The sequence below is a fragment of the Mytilus edulis genome, chromosome 6 (assembly GCF_963676685.1).
Source record: "Mytilus edulis chromosome 6, xbMytEdul2.2, whole genome shotgun sequence".
In the NCBI taxonomy this organism is placed as follows: Eukaryota; Metazoa; Mollusca; class Bivalvia; order Mytilida; family Mytilidae; genus Mytilus; species Mytilus edulis.
The window spans coordinates 64,996,598-65,022,099 of record NC_092349.1 but is presented as its reverse complement, the minus strand read 5'-3'; the positions used below and the strand labels follow the sequence as shown (position 1 = coordinate 65,022,099).

General features: G+C 31.5%; 1 protein-coding gene across 1 annotated transcript in view; it reads right to left on the bottom strand.

Moving 5' to 3' along the window:
- The window catches only part of LOC139528119 (transient receptor potential cation channel subfamily M member 4-like), a 61,776-nt gene extending 47,019 nt beyond the window's left edge, over window positions 1–14,757 (bottom strand). The window contains exons 1-5 of the mRNA XM_071323948.1: window positions 14,663–14,757; window positions 3,046–3,370; window positions 1,486–1,595; window positions 1,206–1,294; window positions 348–514 (exon numbers count right to left, since the gene is read on the bottom strand). Of these exons, the coding sequence (XP_071180049.1) occupies window positions 348–514; window positions 1,206–1,294; window positions 1,486–1,595; window positions 3,046–3,342 (663 nt within the window). The 5' untranslated portion in view covers window positions 3,343–3,370; window positions 14,663–14,757. The remainder of the gene's footprint in view (window positions 1–347; window positions 515–1,205; window positions 1,295–1,485; window positions 1,596–3,045; window positions 3,371–14,662) is intronic.
- Window positions 14,758–25,502: the final 10,745 nt, after the last annotated feature.

Genomic DNA, 25,502 nt, shown 5'->3' with positions numbered 1-25,502 from the left:
GGTTTTTAATGAAAATGTTAATGTATGTTTCAGAAAATAATACAAAATATCATGGTACCAAAAAAAAACACACCTAGATTGTTATATGAAAAAAGAAGCAGTCAAATTGACAACTAACCATGCCTTTTGAAATTTTAATACGTTTTTATGCTTCCTTCAACCGTAAATTTTTGTGCATTTTTCTTAATCAGCAATACGGGATTGTATCTACATTTTGTCATCAGAATTAACATATTAAAATTTTCAAGCATTTAAAGTCAGGGCATGAAAACGATAAAAAAAATCGGTTATTAAAAGATTATAAGAGTTAATTCATTATCATTTTAAACTGAATCTAAATAACATACCTTTGCAGGTTTCCTGCCACCAACTTGTTCTATGCCTGTAAATTTTATTTTACCAAAAGAGGTCGTATTTTTTACTTTTATAGCCTGATCAGCTTTCCATTCCACAGGGGGAAACTTTTCAGGAGGTTTAGATCCAAGGTTGTTGGGTCCAAAAAAAGGTTTTAAATCTGTAAAACATGATAAATGACATTAAAAATCTTCTAAGCATGCATGGTATAATTTATATCTATGTTTAAAATTGAGAATGAAAATGGGGAATGAAAATGGGGAATGTGTCAAAGAGACAACAATCTGACCATAGAACAGACAACAGTAGAAGGTCACCAAAAGGTCTTCAATGCAGCGAGAAATTCCCTCACCAAGAGGCGCCCTTCAGCTGCCCATTATTTTTTAGTTTTACTGAAATTGTTCATCAATACTTTTGTTTGTTAAAATCAGATTATCCCTTTTTTATGAATGAGGTAATCAATCATTTACCCCATACCTAAATATCTATAAACTGCTATAAAATTAGGTTTTTACTTTGGAACAAGACATGTTTGATTGAAAACTCATGATTTTTTTTCATGTAACAACTAACACTCAATTTGTTTTTTTCTTAATTTCATTTGAATTTTTTTATTATCTTTGTGTTCTATTTTATAAACATAAATGGATAATTAAAAGTTATTCATAGTTGGTTTTGGTAAAATACATAATCATTAATATTCAATTCTTGTGTTCCTAAATATCTATTCATGTGTTTATAAATAACATTTACTGAGTTTATAAATATTTATTCAAAATGATTAATATTAAATCCAGTTACTATTTAGTAGTAAAAAGAAATGTAAAAGTTCTTATACATGTTAAACCTACCAGCTGGAATTAGGTTCCAAAAGTTAAGTTTTCCTAATGGCGTAAATTCATTTGGAACATGCTTTTTCAAAATTTCTCCACAGTGACATCTGAAAAAAAAAAATCAGATTTAAATAAAATTAAAACACTTTTAATCTGGTAAAGCATTGGTTGTTTTGTCATATTTTTTGTGTGTATTTTCTATCAATCAGACTGCTGAATAAATATCATGTTGTTTGTCATAATTTTAATGTAAATAAATGATAATTTTATGCACATTTATACCAATACATGTACATACTTCAATGCCTCTGTCTTCTCTATTTTTTGTTGATTTGGCGCAGGAACAAATTGTTGACATTCTAACTGCTTGAAGTTTTGTCTGATGAAAGTAATGTGTTCCAACTTCTGCTAAAAAGACAAAAAGAGTTTTCTTCTAAAATCATTTAAAAGAACTTAAAAAATAACTTAACATGCTTAATGAGCAAAACCGATTTCACATAATACAGCTTTAAAATGACATGATAAACGTAATACATGTACAATGTACAATACTACTAACTAGTGGCCTTATTTATGTAAAAAAACAACAACATTCCAGTGGCCTTATTAATCATATGTACAAAACAACAATTGGAAAAACAAATATGATCTTCAAAAAAATAACTACCTAAAATAACAAAAATTTAATAAAAATAAATGATCAAGTCCATAGATTTGTTACAAAAATTATGTTCAGATGATTTTCAATTTTTCAAATTATTTTACAAAAGATTGAAGGTCTTTTGAAACAAAAATGTTAGGTATGTCTGTCATCAGGCGTCCAACTCTCCCCCTAGCCTCTGTAAAGTTACTTATTTTCTCTGTTGATTGGATAGTGCCTCATTGAAACATACCCAACCATTCGAAACCTGTATAGTCTGTACAGTAAAACCTGTATAAACCGGCCGGCTACGGGACTATGAAAAAGGGCCGGTTTGGACAGTGAGCCGGTTTATTCAGGTTTCCGTTTTGACCGGAAGTAAATGACTTGTGACGTCCGATATTTTGCATATAAAAGTTTTCTTTGATTGTAAAGAATATGTGATCAATTAAAATACTTTCACTTCGTTTTCCATTTCCATTGTTTGCATTTGCATCATAATGCTCGCGTTGTTTGGATTGTGAGACGAGAGTTTCGATTTACTTCCATGATTATTTATTTGAAATGTTGGAATGGCCTATTATAAAGCCAGAATATAATATCAAACATAATTTCATCACTATCGAAACGTTGTCGTACAGTGTACTTTACCCATTGATAGTTGTCATCCGGGTGTTTTTCATTATCAAGGTCATTTGTTTAGGGGTTCACAGTAGGGAACCCAGGGTTTCGACATCACGATGTAAATTTCTTACGCTGCGATTTAAATTTGTTTATCCAAGTTACAAAACGTAATTAAATCCGAGATATATTCGGTGTGTCTTGTCGTTTAATTGACACGTTTATAATGTTTTAATAAATAATACAGCTCACTTCTGTACGATTGTAAGTTCACTTCACAGTTTAACACCTGACTAATTGATTATCCTGAAAAGTCATACTGTATAAACAAATATGTTTTGATTGCATATCGATCATTGAAATTAATTAGACAAACCGGTTTTGACAGGTAATAATTAATGTAATTAAGAGTATTGGGACTTCATAATTAGACCGGAATTCGGAATACACAGGGTCCGGTTTACAAGGGGTATTTTAACAAAGACTTTGAAGGGAAAAAAAATGGGACTTTCATTTTCGGCCGGAATGTACAGGAAACCAGTTTATTCAGGGTCCGGTTTAATCAGGTTTGACTGTAATTTCATATTTGTTAACTACCTTCTCAAAACTTTTATCTTCCTGATCAGAATTCATCATTTTACTTAATGGTACCCTCCCCATTAAAGGAACTTTCTTCCTCATGTCTGAAAATCTAACATCCTCTAGTGTAAGTCTTTCTTGTGTTCTAGCTCTGCGTTCATCAATTTGATCTCTTGTCATCATCAGCCGTGAATTTGTTCCACCTCCTGTATCAAACTGTGATGGAGAGCTGAAGTCCTCCATTCCAAATGCCTGTAAGTTCCTACCAGTAGGGTGTATCTTTGATTCCATCAGTTTATTCCCAACCCCTGCCATCTTAAGTCTGCTTAGTTTTTGTATTCACCTAAAACAAAACTTACAATCAGAATAGCAAAAATCATGTTACACAATAGAGGCATTAAAAACATCATTCACCCACCCCTTAAGTCTTAAGATGTTCAAACTTTCTCCAATTTAGGCCTCAATTAATATATTCTTTGTTTCCCCAATCCTGACCCTGCCAAGCCAGGTGTGGGAAGGTAGGCAGGGAAATATATTTTTTTTACAAAGCTCGAACAATATCGGTCAATTCGACAAACCTGAAAAACAGAAATGAATAAAATAATATTTGTCTTAAGGTTTGATAATAAAATTTTATGAATCACACCATTTTATCAGCTTAGGTCGGGATTGGGGAAATGAACAATATTTTTTTTGGACCTAGAAGAAATCAAAAGGCTGTTTTATATGGTATTTCAGCAGGCATTGCACATTTCAAGTCATCATCATGCATGAAATTTATTGTGATGTGTCTTATGAAACACAATCAAAGGAATTTAATATATCAATTACCATGTAAATTCAGAAATTATTGCGAGGTTTTTATTATTGCGAATAATGTGACAGAGTTGTAAACGCAATAATTAAAACTCGCATTTTGTAATATTTTAACTGAATAAAGCATGACTTTTCCCCAAATCGTTAAAATTAAAATCGCATTTAAGTTGAAATTGACAAAATCGCAATAATAAATGCACGCGATAATTTCTGAATTTACAGTATTCGGCCTTTGGTTTCTTTTTGTATCCTTTTTTATAAGTTCTAAAATTTTAACTTTTATTTTGTGGGTTGTGTTGGTGTTAGAATAGTATGAATGGAACAATTGAGTTTTTCGAGAAAAAAAATAATACATTTTGATTCACCGTTTACGTGACATGAAACCAAACAGGAAACCAATCTTTATTTTCTTTATTTTGCACAATATAATTCAAAAGGCATAAATAAACACCATTACTAGTGTTACTTGCTTCATGTTAATATTTAAAATCTATTTTCAATGTTATATTAAAGTTTTTTTTAAACCTGACAGGAAGCCATAAGAAACCGAAAGCATTTTTTTAGTTTTATTTTATTGCAAAATCTGCTTAAAATAATCTGAACAGTATACTTTTTCTTAAAATCCATCTTAAATGTAACAGTAATATAAAACTCCTAAATATGTGCTTGTTTTGAAAACAATTAGAACAATTTATTCAGAATTTCCATATTTTCTTCATTGATACAGGATACCATAATCGTTGTATCTTGATGTTTAAGCAAAAAAAATGTATTTATATTTGGTTTTGATATTCCAGTTATATACAATTTATTCCAAATCATTGGCAATGTAACATTCTTTAAATCCAGTAAAGAAAAAAACTTTTAACTTGGAATTAAAATCTTTAAAATAGGCACAATGTGATACTTGTGACCTGTACACCATCTACATGGTTTTCACATTTTAACCTACTTTAGTGGGCTAAAATCAATAAAGTACTTCCTTTCAAGTCATGCATGGTAAAAGTTTACTTCTCCTTTGACAAGTTTATTGCGTTTCTGATAAGTGTTTGCAGAACATGAATAAAAAATATTAATTAAAAACTGTGACAAAGATTCCAACTTTGTACATTCCAAGTGTAACGGTATATTAACATGTATTTTTTATTAAATTATATTTATTCACCTAAAATATCCAGTAATATTTACTGCTGAAGTTAAATCAATCCAACGAGCATTGGTACAATGATAAGAGACGTAATTTCGATTGATTTTTCCAAGGACTCTTCACGTCATTATCGGGAAACGAAGTGTGTTCTAACGTCTGTCAAATATGAAATCGATTTTGTCAAGTCATTGGGCATTTATTTTCACACAGGATCGTATGTAACATTATGCACATAGGAAAAATAACAGACCACCGGCGCAATCTCTTTGACAATTGTATTTTCCTTTTTTAAACAAGACGAAACAAGTCTACAGATTATGTTTGCTAACATCCCGTTGGAAACAAAAACAATGTTTAGACCTAGTATTTCGTACATTGCGTTATCACATGTTAGTCACATGTTTCATGTATGACCGGAAATGATTAGAACTTAAGGACAAAAACAATTTTAATAAATAACTGGACTTCTGTTTCGTGTGAAATGTAACGCATAACGATAACGTAATTTTCTTAGTTAATTATTACGAAGATCAAAACAAGAATGTAAATCATCTCGGATTTACCTGTTTGAACATCTCGCGAGAGTTCATATTTGCATATTGTTTTTAAGAATTCTATAACAACAAAGCAGATTACATCATCTAAAAATTGCGTTACGAAATCGGACACAAAAATCACGCCACTGTTCTTACATCTGCTACATAAATACTTATAGTTCTCGGCATTTTCTTCTCACTATTCTTATTGGTCGATGTTCTTTGTTATTTGAAAGCAAAAGTTACGAATTTGCCGGTGACGATTATCTATAAATCAGTCAGCGTTATGCTCTTCGGAAGCAAAGAGTAACGTGAGAAACAACACAAAAATACGGTTGTAGAATCTTTGAAATTCGTATATTTTAAATTTGTTTCTAGGGAAGAGTAGCATACACTTGTATGTTGATAAAAATAATGGCATCTTTAGATGTAGTTGCAACTTTTCTTACAGTAATTCACATTTTATCACTTTTCTATAGTTATAGGAAACGGAGCCCAATAGCAAATTATGGTCCATATATGTTTAGGTATTTATTTTGAGTTATGGGAAAAGTTAAAGAGGGTCTTAGTAGCAGTGTTGGTAGGGTGCCTTTGTCATCTTTTTCTGTATTCTTTATTTTTGATACAATTTTTCACTGTTGCTTTATATATCCTAAAATTGTGAATTTACTGAGCACATCTGTTTTGTGCTGTATTGCCATTAAGCACAGCAGGGGTAGAAAGGTGAAACTGGTAAAATGTGCCAGACTATAGAAACAGTATGAAACAGGTCACCTCTCAAAACATACTGCATATAAAAAGTTCAACTGTGCCAAGCAATGATAAAAAAACTTGTGTGACAAGCTGCTTGACAAGTTTTTCAGCCTTAAAAGTAGAAAGATAGAGTTTGATATGGGCTAATGATGTTGTTCTTGTATAACCTGTGATTCAACAAATAAACACACATGTTTGATTAACATCTTTTATTAAAATATGCCCTTTTCATATTATCATATCACACGTTAAATGCCCTTTTTCAGGATTGGCACCCTGCCCTTTTGAAAATCTAGCTGGAACACTGATAGTGACCAGTAGGAGTTTGCAATGGTACAAGCTAACTTGCTTCCTGGAAAAATAAGGACCATTAATACATGTTATATGTTGTCTTTGTGTTTGGTATGTGTCTAAAAGTATTAGGCCACAAGACTTGCTTTTGTTTTGCCTCTCTCTTTCTCTTTTGACAGTATTAATATAATTAATTGTAAGGGAGGTATTGTAAGTATTGAGGGGGGGGGGGGGGGGGGGGTAGGACCTTTATCGGGACTCCAGTATCGGTGTTTTTAAGGTCGGGATTTCATGATTGACCCTTTCGGGATCAGGGAATCCTTTTTTTTCGAATTTAGGGACGTCAGGATTTACTTTACTTAAATTTAGGACCTCAGGATTTCGTTTTTTTAAGTCTGGGATTTCAGGATCAGGAACCCTCCTATCCCCTCTTACATGTAGCATTGTCAGGTATTTAAGCCTACAGTACGCCCAGAGAGTATGTAATCGCGAACTCTAGTCACCGATTTCCGTGTGTAGCGGATTGACACTGTGAATCACGGATTATACTCCCAATTTCCTCCAAAGATTCCCTCCCAACACCGCGTGGCTGTTAATTGGTTTATTGCCCATCGTATGAACTGAAAATTAATGACGCGTGACAACATCATCGGATTAGCCAGATTTATTACCTTTGTACATTTAATCGATCTTGATTGCACCTGTGTTCTTTAAAATACGGTATTTAAATGTCCTTTCATTGTCAGATAAAAGTGTGACATTTTTATTTAAAATAAGATAATTATTTTTGTATGTCTTTGCCCATGTCATTGTCTTATGACAGGCAACGTACAACGTATAAAAATACGAATAAAACACTTATTTTGTATTTTCATCATAGTCCGATCCGGTCATAATTTTTGTTTTTTCAACAAAGATGATTTTACCACAATCGGAACCTTTTGTGACCTACTCAGTGAGCAATATTTGGTTCAATAATAGTTCAATATTAGATAATTAATATCAACTGGCTTAAATCAAAATGATGTTTTTACGGTTATATGTATGAGCAATATTCGGTTCATTAATAGTTCAATATTATATAATTAATATCAACTGGCTTAAAACAGAATGATGTTTTTACGGTTATATGTTCAATCTAAATTAAACCCAAGAGTTAATTTATCAGATCAACAAGTGAACTCTGTTTAATACTTTTAATTTATTTTGAAATGTAAAATATTATGTTTCACTACCTCGGTAGATTACCGACTTGAAATATTTGAATTTAAAAAAGAAACTGTAAAGTGACAAATAGTTTTGTATGTATGCAATGTGGCAGCCCTATATTCATAAAAACTGAGATACATTCGCCGCCTAGACACAACACAATAATCACAACCTTATTTATTTATATAGAGAAAAAAATCGTGTTTTTTATCCGTAATGATCTGTTATTGATCTTTAATTATTTAAAATAAAATTGGATTAGCGCAATCCGTCCGTATTTTACTGCTTGTTAAAATCCTCGGCGAAATATAAAAAGAAGTATTTCAACAATTTATAAAATAGGATATTAAAATGAAATTATATCATATTTCAAGAAAGAAATATGTATATAAAAATGTGGATCGGATTTTTACGATATCGACAAATTTTCACAGAGGATCTCTACCAACGCCCATTAGGAACTGAACGACATGCATCCTGTTTTCATCTACCATTAATATATATTGTTGACTATAAACGAATAAATAATGTCCGGTTTTATGTCCTCTGTTGACTGAGAAACGTAAAAATAAAAGACTGATGTTGGTTTATTCAGAAAAGGAATATAATTTAGAATCCGGTTAATCAATTGTAAAAGGACCTTCTAGAGCCTCAATCTTAACGCACACACATTTATGTCAATTTTTTACAAAGCAAGTTTAAACCTTGAATGAACTTTCCCACGGTTATCCAGAAAGGTCACCTGAGTTTACTGTTACATGATACTATTTCCCGCCAAATAAAAATCTCGTGGACAAAATTGATATCACTATTTTTAGCATTCAATATTGTGAGCGAAGTCAAGTTCAAGTTCAACTACGCACTGTTGATCACTGAGATGCGTATCTTCTTCCCACAGCAATTAATTGCTTTAAAAAATATTTAAAGATCACTCTTCTAAATACAACACAAAAGTTTTCATTCATTGTGCGTAAATGAATATTATGAGGGGTTCTATTATGCAACCACGAGTTGATGCAGGTATAGAAGTAATCCTGTTGTAGCCGAAATGTATTATTTATCCTAAAGTAGTGCTAACAAACCGTGAAGAGAAAATGCCGTAGACTTAATATAAGCATAAGGAATGGTGAATATTTTTTTCTTTTTTTCTAGCATATTGCATATACAAGTTTTAAAACGTTATTTTCTTTCTTTTTCACATTTTATACCTTCAGCGTTAATTTCCGTTTATTTTCACGCAAGTATGTCTCTTTTCGTAACTTAAGTTATATAAATTACCGATAAAATAAATCGAGATCATAATCAAGTATAGATTATTTTTTATAAAACTTTAATGCAATTGTAAGCATTAACAACAACCTTTTGCTTTTTAAAACTTTTATTTTGTAATCGTAAAATGGAAATTGCGTAGACTTATAAGCATAACAGATAGTGAATAATACTTTCTTTTTTACTTGTATAAACAATTTTGAGACCTGTAATTTTTCTTAACACTGCCCTAATTTATTCAGCGTTAGTCTCTGTTTATTGTTACACACTTATATCTCTTTTAGTAAATTAAATATTTATTTACTGATAAAAAACGGAAGTCAAAATCAAATATAGTTTGTTTTTAAAATTTGATTTAAATGTACAGAGTCAGTGCAATTAAAAGAATTTACAACAACCTTTTGATTTTTATTTAATCTTTCAATTGTTTCAAGCAATCAGATATAAACTGATAATCAATAGACAGGAAATGCAATTGTTTAATTACATAAGAAATCTCGCATACCTTGATTGTTTGCCGGCATAGATCAGAAGGATTAGGGCAATTAATTACCTGGTGTGACACCGCGTCACTCCAGACTAGGAGAGATGTCGCTAATACAATAAACAAAAGGTAACGGATTTACGCGAAAGTCGGAGGGAATACTCCCAAATTTCTCCGAGAATTTAGGGAGTGATGTCGGAGTTTCCTGGTGTAACACCAGGAAAAATCTCGGTGTATGGAGTATGGGATGGCTTTCGCGAAAACTGTACTGTATAAAACCACATTGCTTAAGGTTCATCATAACAAACGGACACATATCGCTGTATTTACATGCCAAAAATTACTCTGAGTACAGACTTACCTGTAAAGTTGGAAAAGTTTTAATGCCTAGCATCCACTAGATATAAAAAAATTAAATCCATTTTGTGTTTCAGAAAGATAAAATCTCTTTTGGATTTTGATGGGCATTTTTTTTCCTTCATGCAAAAGGTGTGAAAATTGACTAAGTTGTGGAACAACTATGAGATGCTCCCTCAGGTAAAAAACCGGTTTGTATTGTTTTGATTGTTCTTAATTGACCTGGACTCCTGGCCCCGGCGCCATAAAACTTTTTTTTTGCTGAGTAAAAAGATATTCTCAGAATGAATTATTTTACTCAGCTAAGAATGAGAACTTTTTTATCCGCCATAAAAAAATATTCTCAACGTTGAGAATATTCTCAGCTGAGAATTTTTTTTCTCAGCTGAGTATTTTTTTCTCAGTGATGTAAGTGGTAAAATAGTTGTTTAAAAACTAAAACGTATACCAAACTTCTCTAAAACGCAGTTTTATCTCTTAAGAAATAATGTAAAACGTGTGTAAAACATAAAAAAGAATCTATGATAGATAAGATGACAAGTAGCATTTAGTAAGCATCTGTAACCACAGTCCTGACAAAAAGTCACAGAATATAAAGTCGGCAAATAATTTGTGTTATTATAAGAAATATAGAACCTAATATATATTATAAGAGAAAGATCTTCTTTATTTAGATCTATGTGTTTTGTATTTTTTTTAAAGATAAAATGCAATCTTCGTTGACGTTTACGTGAAGAGTGCTTTTTTTCACGTCCGCACTTCTATCGAGTATGGCGTGCCAAATAAACATTTTGAAAAGATAATTATTACGGATCAATAACATACATTGTGTATTTAGACGACATAAGACACCATGTGACAAGTTAAAGAGAAACAGAGCTGTTTTTTTCTCACGTCTACAATGAAAAAAAAAAACAAAAAAAAAACGACAAACCAAATATTTTTAAATCAATATGAAAGCCAGAAAATAATTTGAATCCGTTTTCAATATTCAAGATATATGTAACTTTAATATTAATATAAATCTGATACAGAATTTAACATGTTTACTACGATTTAACAATTATGCAAGTAGTCATAAAAATTGCTTTGCATAATGAGTTTAATATCATATTGCACAGGAAGAGAAAATAAAAGTACAACGTCGTGTGAGAAGGCATGGCATATATATTTAATGGGGGAGGGGGGGGGTAGGGGTAGGAGGGGACCTGATCCCGAAATCCCGGGCTTAAATACACGAAATCCCGAGGTCCCGAATTTAAATAAATTTAAATCCCGGATCCCGAAATTTGAAAAAAAGAATTCCCGGATCCCGAAGGAGTAAATCCCGAAATCCCGAGCTTAAAAACACCCTATCCCGGAGTCCAGATAAAGGTCCTATCCCCCCTCTTTAATGTCCATTACAGTTATTAACAACACCTTGTACAAATATTATTTTCGAAAATAAAAACAGTTTAATAAAACAAACAAAACTATCCGATTTATGAGGGTCATGAAAAGGGGAGTAGGGGAAGATGTTCTATTTTTCTCTATTCAGTAAGAAATATTTTCTGTAAAATTCTGATCGTGCATATGAAAAATTTCCTTCTGTATCATGATTTTGACATGATAAATGATTTTTCTGGATCAACGACATATGTATGACAACAATATCCCCCCCCCCCCCCAATCTGTCACTGTACTACTGTACTACACAAATGATACATTCCTGAATATCATTATTTTAACTAATATCTGTTTAAAACCAAACGGGGGGGGGGGGGGAATTTTTTTTTTTACTTTCTTTGTAAAACTTTTGATATCTAAGATAATAAATAGTAGATAGGATAACATAACATGTGGGTATATTTGATTTATACATGTATTTGGTTTAGTAGATATGAGGTACCGGTACTGCAATCTAATTGATGTACCAGTAGTAAATTGTAAAAATAGAGTTAAGAGAGAAAAGACATTGATAAGCCCAACTGTCCAACAAAATATAAAAAAATGCTATCTATCATCTATTTTGGAGCATATATTTAAAATATTGGAAGTGACAAAACAAAAACAAAAAAAAAAATCGAAAACAATGTAATTATCCGTCCTCGAGTATCAGTCAAACAGCCCTTACTAAAAAATGTTGTATTAAATTGCAATGAATTATGGCTCTTACAAAACTGGAACATAAGGCGTAGTAAGCATGCTGGCGAACGTGAGCTCAGACTTTTTTAATTCTGTAATTCTATTTAAAGTCATAATAAACAAGTGACCGGTGAAAAATAATGTTATTCCAATTCTTGAACCAATGCATACAAACATCATAAACTAAGTCTTCTGTGCACGATTTTGTCATTTTTTTCGCATAAATTTCGCATAATCGTCAATTTTTTTTTCTCAATCGGTCAGTGTTGTGAAAATATAGCAGGTAATTAAAGTTCGTGTTTTGAAGTCGAAGTTTAACGATTGTCACCTGTTTGTCAACAATCCACCAAAAAGCATGGATATTGAGCACGTGTTTAACATGTACAATCAGATAATAGTTTATTTTAAGGACATCCATGCATATTGCGATCACCGGATTTTTACGAGATGGGTCACACGGAGGTCACTTTGCATACGGAAAATATGTCGGGGAATTGCTTCCTGGAAGGAAACAATTAGAATAATGTAAACTTCTTCTTGATATGAACAAATTAAAGAATTTTCTTCAGAAAAAAGTATATGTACATAAGTTTTATAATGAAAACTATCCATTGAGTTATAAAAAACATATGCATTATTTTTCTTAATTTGAGGTTTCTTATGACTTTAATTACCGTTAGTTGTTCATTTATAAATTTTGAAAAATCTAAAGAAACTGAGATTTCAACTCGGACAAAGTTGACCTTCGTCTCTTTGCCATATTTCTGATTTGTTGTTTTCAATTTGTTTTCCACTATTGCATCGTTTTTGTCAATGATCATATTTGTCTGATCTCTGACACGAACTGTTTTATTATGGTGTAATGTTTGTGTAATTTCTGACACAATGCAGGAGAAGGATGTTAGGTTGACTTTGTCTGTAATAGTGGACGAAATGATACATCAAGATTTGTTAACTCCTGATGCAAGATCGTTATTTTTTTAGCAAAATACTGATGGTTATGGATGTACAGAAATTGCAATGCTTACGTACATCAATTGACCAATTCCGATTACGACCAGTTCAATATTTCACTCGTTTTACCTTATACTTAATTTTTATATAAGAAAATTGTACATTTAGGCACCCCATTTTTCAGTCTTTTTCTTTATTGTTTTTTGCACATTTTTTCTTCTTTTTTCGGGGGGGGGGGGGGTGGGGGGTGGGGGTGGGGGGGGGTGGTATTTTCTTTTCTGTTAATCGCCTCGTTTATTTGGGTAATTTCTAAGAAAGATCAGATATTCAAGCGTCAAGCGGGATATGTTAAAAGTGAAGAAGTATCTACAATGAGAAGCTGTTTAATTGGTCGCTTTTTTTTTGTAGTACATGTATCTTTTAAAATTTGGTAAGATTAATATGGTACAACCAACTAACAAAGATGGGGTTATCAACTTACATTTTTAATTTTCATATGTTTTTACAGAATTATGAGACATATTTCAGTCGTTTTACCTTACTCTTATTTTTTATGTAAAAAAATGCACATTTAAGCACCCCATTAATCAGCTTTTTAGACAACAGTGATTTTGAGTATTCATCCTAAAAAATGTATGAATAAAAATATGTTAAGGAATAAAGATATGTATGTTCCTTTGGATAGAATTTGATTTGAGGTGATAAGTGAAGTTCTTCATTGCAAATTTTAACAAAAACACTATCAACATTTGTAATTTTATATCAAATTACCTTAAAAAAAAAACATTTAAGATTTTTTTTATATACTTAAGTATGGTTTTGGCTATACTCAAATATTTAAGAATATTCTTAACTTTGAGTACGAAAATATCTGAGAATTTTTTTATGGCGGTGCATTTTGCTGAGAATAAAAAAATTGAGAAAATTCTCAGGCTGAGTAAAAAAACTTTACTCAAATAGTTTTATGGCGCCGGGGCCAGGTATCATCACAACTATAGGTGAGTTAAAGAGTTTATCTGAGTCAGTGAGTGGACAGTATCAAAGTAATGCAGGTGTTAGTTTATTTTTGCACCTTCTGAAGAAAGGAAAAAAAATGCCCAGCAAAAACCAAGAAAGATTTTATCTTTCTTAAACACAAAATGCATTTAACTTTTATATATCTAGTGTAAAATTCAAGTTATTGAACTTTATTTTTATTAGTTTACAAAAAAAAACACCATAAAATATTCCTATTTTAAAATATATTTTTAATGGTACGACTTCCCAGTGGTACGAGTTACGTTGGTACGAGTTAACTTTTTTGGTACGAGTTAACGTGGTACGAGTTTTCGGTGGTACGACTTAACTTGCTTCCGTGGATGCTAGGCATTAAAACTTTTCAAACAGCACAGGTAAGTCTGTACGCAGAGTAGTTTTTGAGGTAAAAATACGGCCATATTTGTCCATTTGTTATGATGAACCTTAACTTTGTATACATGTATTGATTGAGCAAATACTAGTTGTAAAGTAAACCAACTTGATATGTACAGTGTAAGTGGAGTCCCCAGTGTTCGCCTGGCTGTTCCTGATTTCATCATGTGAACACAAATAAAATCGGTCTTGTTATTGTTTTAGCCTTCTGTAGGGATAAAAAATGAATGAAATGTTCTAGTGTTGTTTAAGTACTTAGGGAAGCTGTAAGATTGAATTCATTACCTGGCAAAAATATGTCATTTTACTAAGAAAGGGTAGACAAGATCATGAAGATGATAAACACGGCATGAAGAGACAACCGGAAGTTTACAGTGCTGCTAGGCGCTGCTAAATCAATATAGGGGAGATAACTCTAAACGTATTATAGAAAGATTAATCCAATAATCAGTATTTTTTATAATATTTTTTTACAATGTTATTAAACCTTCGAATTAAGACAACTTATAAATTTTATAAAGAAAATTATTTTAAATCTAAATCATTTTAAAACCAAGAGACTCACCTAAAATATCAACTAATGGCAAGCCGCAGTGGACAAAAAGAGCTCATTTTCCAATATTATAAAATCATTTTCTAATGTTAAAAAATCATTTTTTAATATTAGAAAAGAAAAGGACGATTTCTTAATATTAGAAAATGATTTTTTAATATTAGAAAATGAATTTTTAATATTAGAAAATCATTTATTAAAATTAGAAAATCCTTTTTTTATATTAGAAATTCGAAAGTATTTTTTTATATTAGAAATTCGCTGTTTGTTTTATAGCAGCTTGATCAGTTAATATATAGTTAATTTCTAACGTTCTAGCAAACAGGATTACAAAAAATAAACATGATAAAAATAACAGTGGGACGTACGTCCATTGTTACTGAACTAGTCACCAATATTAATAGTACAAACTTAGCTGTAATTAAACATATATTTCTTGGTAGATATTTTTTGCTAACTTGATATCTATATTTAATTATTTATGTTTACATTGTGTTATATGACCGTCGGTAGTCTTCGGAGGCCACCTTAATGGTTAATGGTTAATAAGATGGCGTGTAGACTAAATCATACATGAGCCGATGTATCATACATTGTTCCTTTTAGACTTTTTTAATTGATATATACGTTTTGATATGTTATAAATCAAATATTAGAATTTAAGTCAAATAGGTGAACATGAATTTGACAGCTAATGCCCCTTTAAATTGTACGAAAGTTCTATCCAGACTTTTTTTTAGCAAAAGTCGTACCTGTTTCTTCCTGTCCAACTCATAAGTAAATTAATTGTCACATATTGTTTACCTTTTTGTTCAGTTCTTATTGTAGGTCATTTCTTTTTATTTGAACCTAACATAGTGAAACTTATAAAGAGACATTATATTTAGTGAACGTTAATACTCCCTGATTGACGTATCATATTTTGAATTGGAAGTAATTACTTTGATTATATCTGGTAAGTTAAATACATTGTATGTAATTTTGGGGTATTTGAAGAAAATATGCAGTGCATGCTATGCAGTGTCTTCTGTTTAAAGATAAGTATATGCCTTCATATATGATAAAAGTATGTGTATGGACTTTAGAATATTTGTTCTGAATCTGTAGTTTGGATGTAGAAAGGAAAAGGAGATTTACGAATAATTTTGAAAGTGACCATACTTTTTAGTAATATATGATTGTAAGTGTATTGCATATTTTGAATGCTCTTCAACTTTATAATTGTTTGGCTTTCTTACTATTTTGATCTGAGCATCACCGAGGATTCCTGTGTATACAAAACGCGCGTGCGTCGTATCTAGTTATAAGCAGTGTACCTTTGATAAATATTTACACCACTGGGTCGATGCCAGCCCAGTAGTCAACACTTCAGTGTTGACATGCATACCAATTGTATGGTCATTTTTATAAATTAACTGTTTGCAAAAAGAATGAATTATCTGAAAAAAACAAAGATTTTCTGATTCCAGCTATAGATTACTTAAACATTAGTTGGCACAACCTTAAAGAATTTTGGGTACCCAATGCTCTTCAACTTTATACTTGTTTGGCTTTCTAACTACATGTATTATAATTTGAGCGTCATTGATAAGTTTTATGTAGACGAAACACGCGTCTGGTGAATTATTGAAATAGGACTTTGAAATTGCCTTGTGTAAAATAAGTACTCTTAAAGACGCTTTATGAGTTTATTGTTCTTGTGCTTCGTGTCTTTCTGATGCTTCAAGTCCTTCCCCAATTAATTTGATTTTTTTTATAAACACCTGTCGGGGACCTGTTAATGTTTACAACTTTGTCTATTGATAATTGTCGCATCGGAAATAAAATAACACCTACATCCATTAGCCTGAGTGGTAACCATTGCTTGATGACTAACAAAGTTTTTTTTTCAAATGCCCTAAGCTACCGTCTCCTTAAAAAAAATAAATTTGGCGACATTATTGTAATGCAAAATTGTAAATTTAACATTCACTTCATAAAGTTTGCACCGAAGGATATTAAATCTAACTAATTATTTTAAAAATACTATTGAAACTTATCTTATTCACTTAAACATTTTTATGATTCATAATTCATTATGATCTCAGTAAATTTTACCAAATATCATTGACTTTCACAATTTGTCTTGTTGAACCTACTTTGTTTATTAACATAATTAGCTGCCACTGGCAATTCTATTTTAAATGTTTCGTTCAGAATATCATTGCAATCTTATATGCATGTACTCAGTAAATGTATATCGGATATATGTGCACATTGTAACAGGGTATAGGAATCATCGAATTCCTTTTTATGCAGATTAAAATCTATACATTAACAATTTGTGTTTGTTGCTATTTTTATAAATCAGCGGACCACATAATTACGGAAGCCGATAAGGGCCATTCAAAAAAAATATTTTATGTCGTTATTACGACATAGCATGTCGTAATTTCGATTTAACATGTCGTGATTACGACATCGCTATGTCGTAATTTCGACATAACATGTCGTTATAACGACATCGCTATGTCGTAATTTCGACATATCATGTCGTAATTACGACATCACTATGTCGTTTTAACGACATAGCTATGTCGGAATAAAGACATCGATATATTTAAAAGAATATGTATTATGATTGGCAAGAGACTAAATGACAAAGAAATTAACAATTATACGTCATCATAATGTCCCCGATGATTATAAAAGCCCCCGCATGGTAAGCTATAAAAGAGGGAAGAAAGCTACTAGAGGGAGAGTCCCCGAAATGCTGTGTGGCAGACAGTGTTATTATTCAATTATTAGCTCCCTTGGTAAAACTCCAAATTTCATATTTTATGTATTCTATTGTTAAATAATTTACATGAAGCTTAATAAGTATATATTCGTTAATTGGATAGCTTTTGCTATTTGAATTCATTGGTTAAAGATATTTATTTATATTGTAAAGTTTAATATTTGCATCGTCGCAAAATCTTTGGTTACCTTCTTTGGATACCTTCAGTGAGAAAATTATATATGTTATAGATACCAATTTAGATTAACATGGCCCATAGTGCTAGGGCTATACAGTCAGACAAAGTCGTTTAGATTAACAAGATACCGGTCGTAGAATAGCTATACAGTCACACATGTTGGAAGAATGAAATGTGGAGTTATTAGAGGACTTAAATTGTACAACCAAGTCAAGCCAAGCTTTCCATCTCCCTTTAAATAAGCGCATACTACATGGCTTCTTAGTATAAGGTTGTATTGAAGTATTGATAGCTCTATTTCTACTTTCAAACGTTGGGCACGCGCGATGTTCCTACAACCCCTAGGATTTAAAACAGAATCTTCGAAATTTAATCCTCAAAACTAAATAAAAATGTTTGAAAACACTAACCAATATCAAAACAAATTCAATATATGTTTTGAATTATGTTTTTACAGCTCTTGATTATCTCCTAAGTAATATCTAGTATATTTGAGGATTAAAAAAAGAAAGCTATGTTAAAAAAAAACGGATGTCCCCATCCAACGCTACATTTATGAAAAACTGTTTTAACTCTTATGTATAGTGATCCTATTTCTTATTCTCTGATCTTCTTGATTCTTGACAGGAACAACGACATGTGTCGGTTCTTTGTGGCGTTAAAGCCGTTATTTTACCAAATTTCATTTGACTCGACTGCATATTATAGTAGAAAATGAATAAAAATAGTAAGACAATAATAATATCTAACAAAAGTGCAAATATTTGCCTCATGTGAGTTCAAATATTGCTGATTCAATAAAATCTTCTCTACACAGTCGTTTTTTCAAACGGTAGCCATTTTGTCCAAGTTGATATTTCATTTTTCAAAGCAGTTAAGGCGTATTTTTTTATAATTGATCAAACCAAAAGTTAGATATACGAAGAATAAAAAATGCCAAGATTCTTTCCTTATTAACTACATATTTGGGTCTTAAAGGAATAAAATGCTTCCATACATTTCTAAACGGTAGCCAATTTTTCCAAATGTCTGAAAACGTCTATAATCCTAAAGACGCTAATTTCCGACGTTAAATGTGCTAAAGTTTCAATTAAATGTTTATGATAATTAAAACAAATCGTGTTATGAAATTTGGAGAAAGATGTTAATGATTGCTGCCGGAAAAAAAATAGTGCATGTTGCTAAAGACTCCGCCCGGGGAAATAGGTTCGACACAGATTATATTTTGCATTTTTTATTAATTGTATAGCTTTTAACGATTTATTTAAAAGAATTTGGAAATGGGGGAAAGTCCCATTTTATAAAATAAATTGAAATTTATGTTACGGAAGTACTCCGAAATAGATCATTTAAAGTCGTCACTTCAATTAGGTGCAATCACCAATATCAAAACAATTAATACCAGTTCACGGAATGTTTTTCTTCGCGATTTGTCCTGCTATTTCGTGATGAAAGTAATTCCTGTACTAGCGAAGCCGGAACTTTTCGTCAATATAAACTTGTGCATGAAATGGAGGTAATTGAAAGACGAATCCCAAACAGCAACGAAAACCGTTTCATCGAATTAAAAAAAAAACCGGGATTATATTTTTATTTGACGTTTTCGCAATTCGTTAGATTACTATATTTTAAAATGTATATATCTGAAGATGACTTGGGAAATAATTTTCAAGCCAAGGTTCAAGTAATTGAAGGGGTGTATTTCGACAACTTATGTGTCAGGGAAAATACAATTCTATCCAAATGTAAGCAAGGGTAAAAATGTTCGATTTACTTGCAGAGTGTCAGATATATTTGTATTGGGGATGAATTAAGATATAGAAATTTTACAATGACAGATGATATGCAACTTGAAGGTTAAACATCCTATGATAAAAAAAAATATGAAAACCGTATACATGTACTTCCGTCCCATCTTTCCTTCCTACATTACTTGCGACAGTACTGGATTTTAAGTTAAAATAACTTAAAGGATAAACATTATTATTATACCGATTTCCACAACTCGAGGTAACTTTTTGATAAAATGACATCACAAAACGAACAGAACCAGAATCAACCAACAATATAAAAAACCGACTTAAACTTGCAAAAATTAATCGAAGTCAAAGACCCTCTTCGACGTCGCATTTTAAGTGTAACGTGTTGTAGGAATATCGTGCCCAACGTTTGAAAGTATAGTTACTTTCACTCACCCTTATTACAAGAAGCCATGTAATATGCGCTTATTTTGAGGGCGATGGGATGCTTAGCTGGCAAGTTGGGCTCGCATATCCACATAGTTTTATCTACTTAATCTGTCTGTACAACCATTTGACAAGAATTAATTTGTTAACCTCAATGGTATTTTATCAAATATATAAGTTTCTCACTGAAGGTATTCAAAGAAGGTATCCAAAGATTTTGCGACGATGCAAATATTAAACTTTACAATATAAATAAATATATGAATTCAAATAGCAAAAGCTTTGCAATTAACAAATATATACTTATTAAGCTTCATGTAAATTATTTAACAATAAAATGCATTAAATATGAAATTTGGAGTTTTACCAAAGGAGCTAAAAATTGAATAATAACACTGTCTGCAACACAGCATTTCGGGGACTTTCCCTCTGGCATCTTTCCTCCCTCTTTTATAGCTGACTATGCGGGGGCTTTTTCTAATTATTGGGGGCATTATGATGACGTATAGGTGTTAAAATATCTGTGTCATTTAGTCTCTTGGCAATCATAATACATATTCTTTTATATATAGCGATGTCGTTATTACGACATTGCGATGTCGTTATAACGACATAGTGATGTCGTTATTACGACATGATATGTCGAAATTACGACATAGCGATGTCGTTATAACGACATGTTATGTCGAAATTACGACATAGCGATGTCGTAATAACGACATGATATGTCGAAATTACGACATAATTTTTTTTTTGAATGGCCCTTATCGGCTTCCGTACATAATAGACTGAAGGGAAGACATTTAAATATATCCTACACATTCGTTTGTTTAGATAGTATTGACTTTGGTAGTCATTCTTGTCTATCAAAATTGAATGGTTACTAGTCTTAATTCATACCTGTTCTATGTGGGACGTTAAACATGTTTTCCTATCCTATATATCAAAGAGGCGATGTCTTAAGTTTGTTTCGCAAAAGGAATTAAAAGCTGCCTAAGAGTAAGTTTTTTTTTCAATTATAAAAACAAAAGGTGATGCGCGATATTAATGCATACAGTTTTGTTCAACATGTCATTGTACATGTTGTTCACTACTATGGGGGTCTGGAAGGGATTGACAGAATGTATAATTAGGGGAACAAAATGCAAATTAAAGGGCAATACTACAAATGATAGATAAAAAAGATCATTGCAATTAAGAATTAAGAAAAATAGGCTAACACAATAAAGAAAAAGAGAATACTGGGGTGCTTAATTATAATAAATATCGAATAAGAGGAATAATAAATAGAGAATAGAGAATTTTGTCTAAAAATTATAAAATAAAATACAGAAATAAAGGACTTCCCCTCCCGATCTTCTGTAGTATAATAAGTAAATTTTTTTAGAATAAAAAGGATGAAGAGCAATGTTATATTAATAGCACATCGCTTTGTGTGTTCATTTATTTAAAATATGCTATGGGTTGAGGAATCTTTTTTCAGTTCTTGTGCACCCAAATCACTTCTTATCCGAAATACCACCATTTATTCATCTATTTTAAAAAAAAAGACGTTCCTTTTACCGGCATATTTAAATAGTTTATCTTAAACATTTACAATCGACAAGTTAAAACAGTTTTTGAAAATGGTATTTCAAGGTTTCCAAGAGTCATATGGAAACGATTATTTTTTTTCACTGTAACGCAAATCTTATTAACAAAATTTGGAGATCTTATATCACATAATTTATTATTTGTGATGACAGCAACTTGCGATTTTGTTTATTTTTTGTATGCTATGCTATGCGTGAATAACCACTCGCTTTACGGTTCGTTAATGTAACAGATCTTTAAGATAGAACAATAATGCATCGGAATGAAACTATGTTACGGGTTTTTCAAAGATTGAAAGAATTTGAAAAAAAGCATAGCGAAATAGATTCATATAGTTCTTAAAGGTACGAGGATTATAATCTAGTACGGCAGACGCGCGTTTCGTCTAAATAAGACTCATCAGTGACGCGTATATCAGAAAATCCTTAGTTTTTTTTTCGAAAAATTCAAAGTTTAACAAACACAAAATTTATCGAAATGACCACATCATTGATATTCATGTCGGTGTTGACTACTGGGCTGGTGCCTTCAAATTTCAGGTATGAAAAACGCCCAACATGCATGAAATCATACAGTGTTATACTTACTTACTAGAAGTGTATACATACCACTGCTGTTGAACTATGGACTATAAGTATCATCAATAGTTAGTATTGAAGTAAAAAGTAAAATCACAAATATACCGAGCCCCGAGGAAAATTCACCAAGGGAAGTCCCTAATCAAATGACAAAATCAAAAGCTCAAACTCTTCAAAAAATCAGAAAAAAGAGTAAAACATTATTTCCGTTTTAGGATAAACTCAATTTCCGACTGACTTATAAAAATTATAACGATTTTTAGGTAACGGCTATTATACTGCACTGCAGATGAATGTAGTTTAATAAATCCGCTGTTTTAAACTCGTCAAATTGTTGTGTTAGCCTCGTCAATAATTTCAGGGTCAAACTTTAAAATTCAATTTGTAAAGGTTTATTTATATGTAATGTTGTGTATATAGTTCTATCATTTTAGGTAATCTGATTGAAAAAATATTTTAAAGGTAAATACTTTTTTATACAGAGTGTCTCATTTCAAAACGCTTTTACATTCTATTTAATTAGTAAGTTAAAGAAAATTATATGTATTCTATGGTATCTATGATGAGTTTATTTACTACACAATCGTATGTTGATGCCACTACAATCAATACACTATACATGCTATATGACACATGTTAAAGATCCTCAAACTTTTATAAAGAGATTCGCACGACAGAGAACAAAGAAATAATCGTATCCATGTAGCGTTTTGAAACTTCGAAACGTCATTTCAAAAACTATTCAGGTATTCTAGGTAAATTGTAAGTTTTATTATGTCCTTTTTGTAAAGAGAAACAATGGTGGTATTCAAATTGTCAATGTACACATGAATATCGAAATGAAAAAAAATATTCGCTGACCGGATATATATTTTATATTCATGAAGATACACAACGATATGGTGTTATTACATTTTTATCAAAGTACATTTTTTTTCTGTTTGAAATTCCGCTTTTGTTTGCCGCTATGTACCATAAATTAAAAATCTTTTCTATAAATTCCAAGAAAGGTATATTGAACATGTCAGATTTTAAAATAGTATTGGATTCCAGGTATTCAACATTGTATAATTACATTGGAGTGAAAAAAAAATATACTTATTTGCGGAAAGACTTTCTTTTGTTGAATTTTTGAACTCTTCAATGACAGAAAGCAAGAAGAAAACGACGACATTTAATATAAAGTTTATTTGACCGAAGTGCATATCTCGATAAACCTACACAAAGATCATTAACCTAAAATATTTGCAATCCGAGCGTGTATAAGTACAAAACAGGGGCAGATCCGACCATTTTCAGAAGGGGGACCCAAACTAGGATAAAGGTTGGTATGTCTCCATTCAAATTTACTGATCGTCCAAAAGAAAGGGTGATCCGCCACTGATAGAAGCACGCGAAGAGCTTCATGATCAATAGCGACCAAAAATAAAGGTAGATCTCCTTGCTACTACTTCAAGGACAATAACGATCACGACATTTAAACAGTCATGTAGTTATACTGTAACAAAATCTTAATGTACTTTATACTTTTTATACTGCAATCAGCTATTTGACTATACAGATAAAGCTATACGTATAAACGTTAGCTTGATACGTCAATGACCCCAACTAACCTTTAAGCCCCGCCTCCTTATTGTATTTCATCAACAACGCCACGTCACGACCATGACAACGTAAAGTAACAATGGTCAAACTTTTATGAATTTAAACTTTTATTACTTCAAATTGGTTATTTATATACCATGATTATCAATGTTATTAATTAAGTTCATTTTCCCTTTCTAATTCCTGAATATGTCAATGTCTTATCGCCTGGACTACACTCAAAGGGAAATACCCCAAAATGGTACCCCAAGAGGGAAATTCCAAACACTTTTTTTAACAATTTTTGTTATATGTTTTTTTTTCATTTTCTCATTTTTTTTTTTCGATTTCAGTATAAAGACAATATACGTATAGTGTCTTGAAATATGAAATTTATTTGTATTCGGCACGAAACGGGAAAATGCTCGGTAGAACCTCGCATTTTCTCGTTTCTAAGCCTCATACAAATAAATTTCATATTTCAAGACACTGTACGTATATTGTCTAATTACTAATTTGTATCACTTCTACGATGAGGGTGAATTTATCATTCACGCACAGAAAAAATAAATGTCTGTACTTTAACGTCACTTTCAGGTAACGAGATGTGATTTTGTTTTCTGAGACAAGTGCTTGTGACCGACCATAATAACTTGCGGTCATCCGATGTTCAGTATTTCAGTACTTTGATTCATATCTTTAACATAAAGATGTTCTCAAATGGTAATAAAACATAACAAGGGTTTTATATTTTTTACAAATGTCTTACTGTCCTGATATTATATTGATTCATTTTAAGAACTCAAATCGTATCAATGACATACTGCACATTTAAAGATTTTTGAAACTGGGAGTTAGCTGGCAATTGTTTCATGGTGCTTTAAACGGATGAACAAGAGGGTTCCGAAATTCCAATAATACAAATCATGACAAGTGAACTTTTTTAATTTATAATCAGTAGCATGACAATTACAGAAGAATTTTAGCCTTTCATTTCGTGTTAAAGTCTGTCACAGTTTTCTTTTCGTTATACTGGTGATTTTTGTTTAAAGAATTCTAAATATGTTACGTCGATTTCAAGGCGAACAAGATTGCACCAATTCAAGTTTGTTTCCGCACTTTGAGGATAATTTGGATTGAATTATATGAACTTCATGCCTCGCTAGCCATTTATAAAAAAAACCGTCTCGCTTTAACAGTAGCCGAGAAAAGGGGGACCAGTGTCTCGACTACTTTTACTGTTAATCGCAGGCTCAACAAAAATGATGAAAAAAGTCTATAAAATTACTCCCTTTGATACGATCTTTGAATGTAAGAAGCTTCTGTCCGCGTTTGGTAAAAATACAGGCTAGTTTATGAATCTAAGAAATGTTTTAAAAAAATGAACTTCAGACTGGAAGTCCATTCATAAGTAAAACACAGGTACAAAATCTGATCAAACTTTCCTTCTAGATACTAGCTTTTGATCACAAACAAGCTTCTGTAAAAATACAGGCTAGTTAAAGAATCTAATAAACGTTTTAAAAAAATAAACTTCAGACTGGAAGTCCATTCATAAGTAAAACCGACGACGACGGAATGTAGGATCGCTATGTCTCGCTTTTTCGACTAAAGTCGAAGGCTCGACAAAAATGGCAATATTTAACGGAAACTGTCAATCATATCAATTTTAGA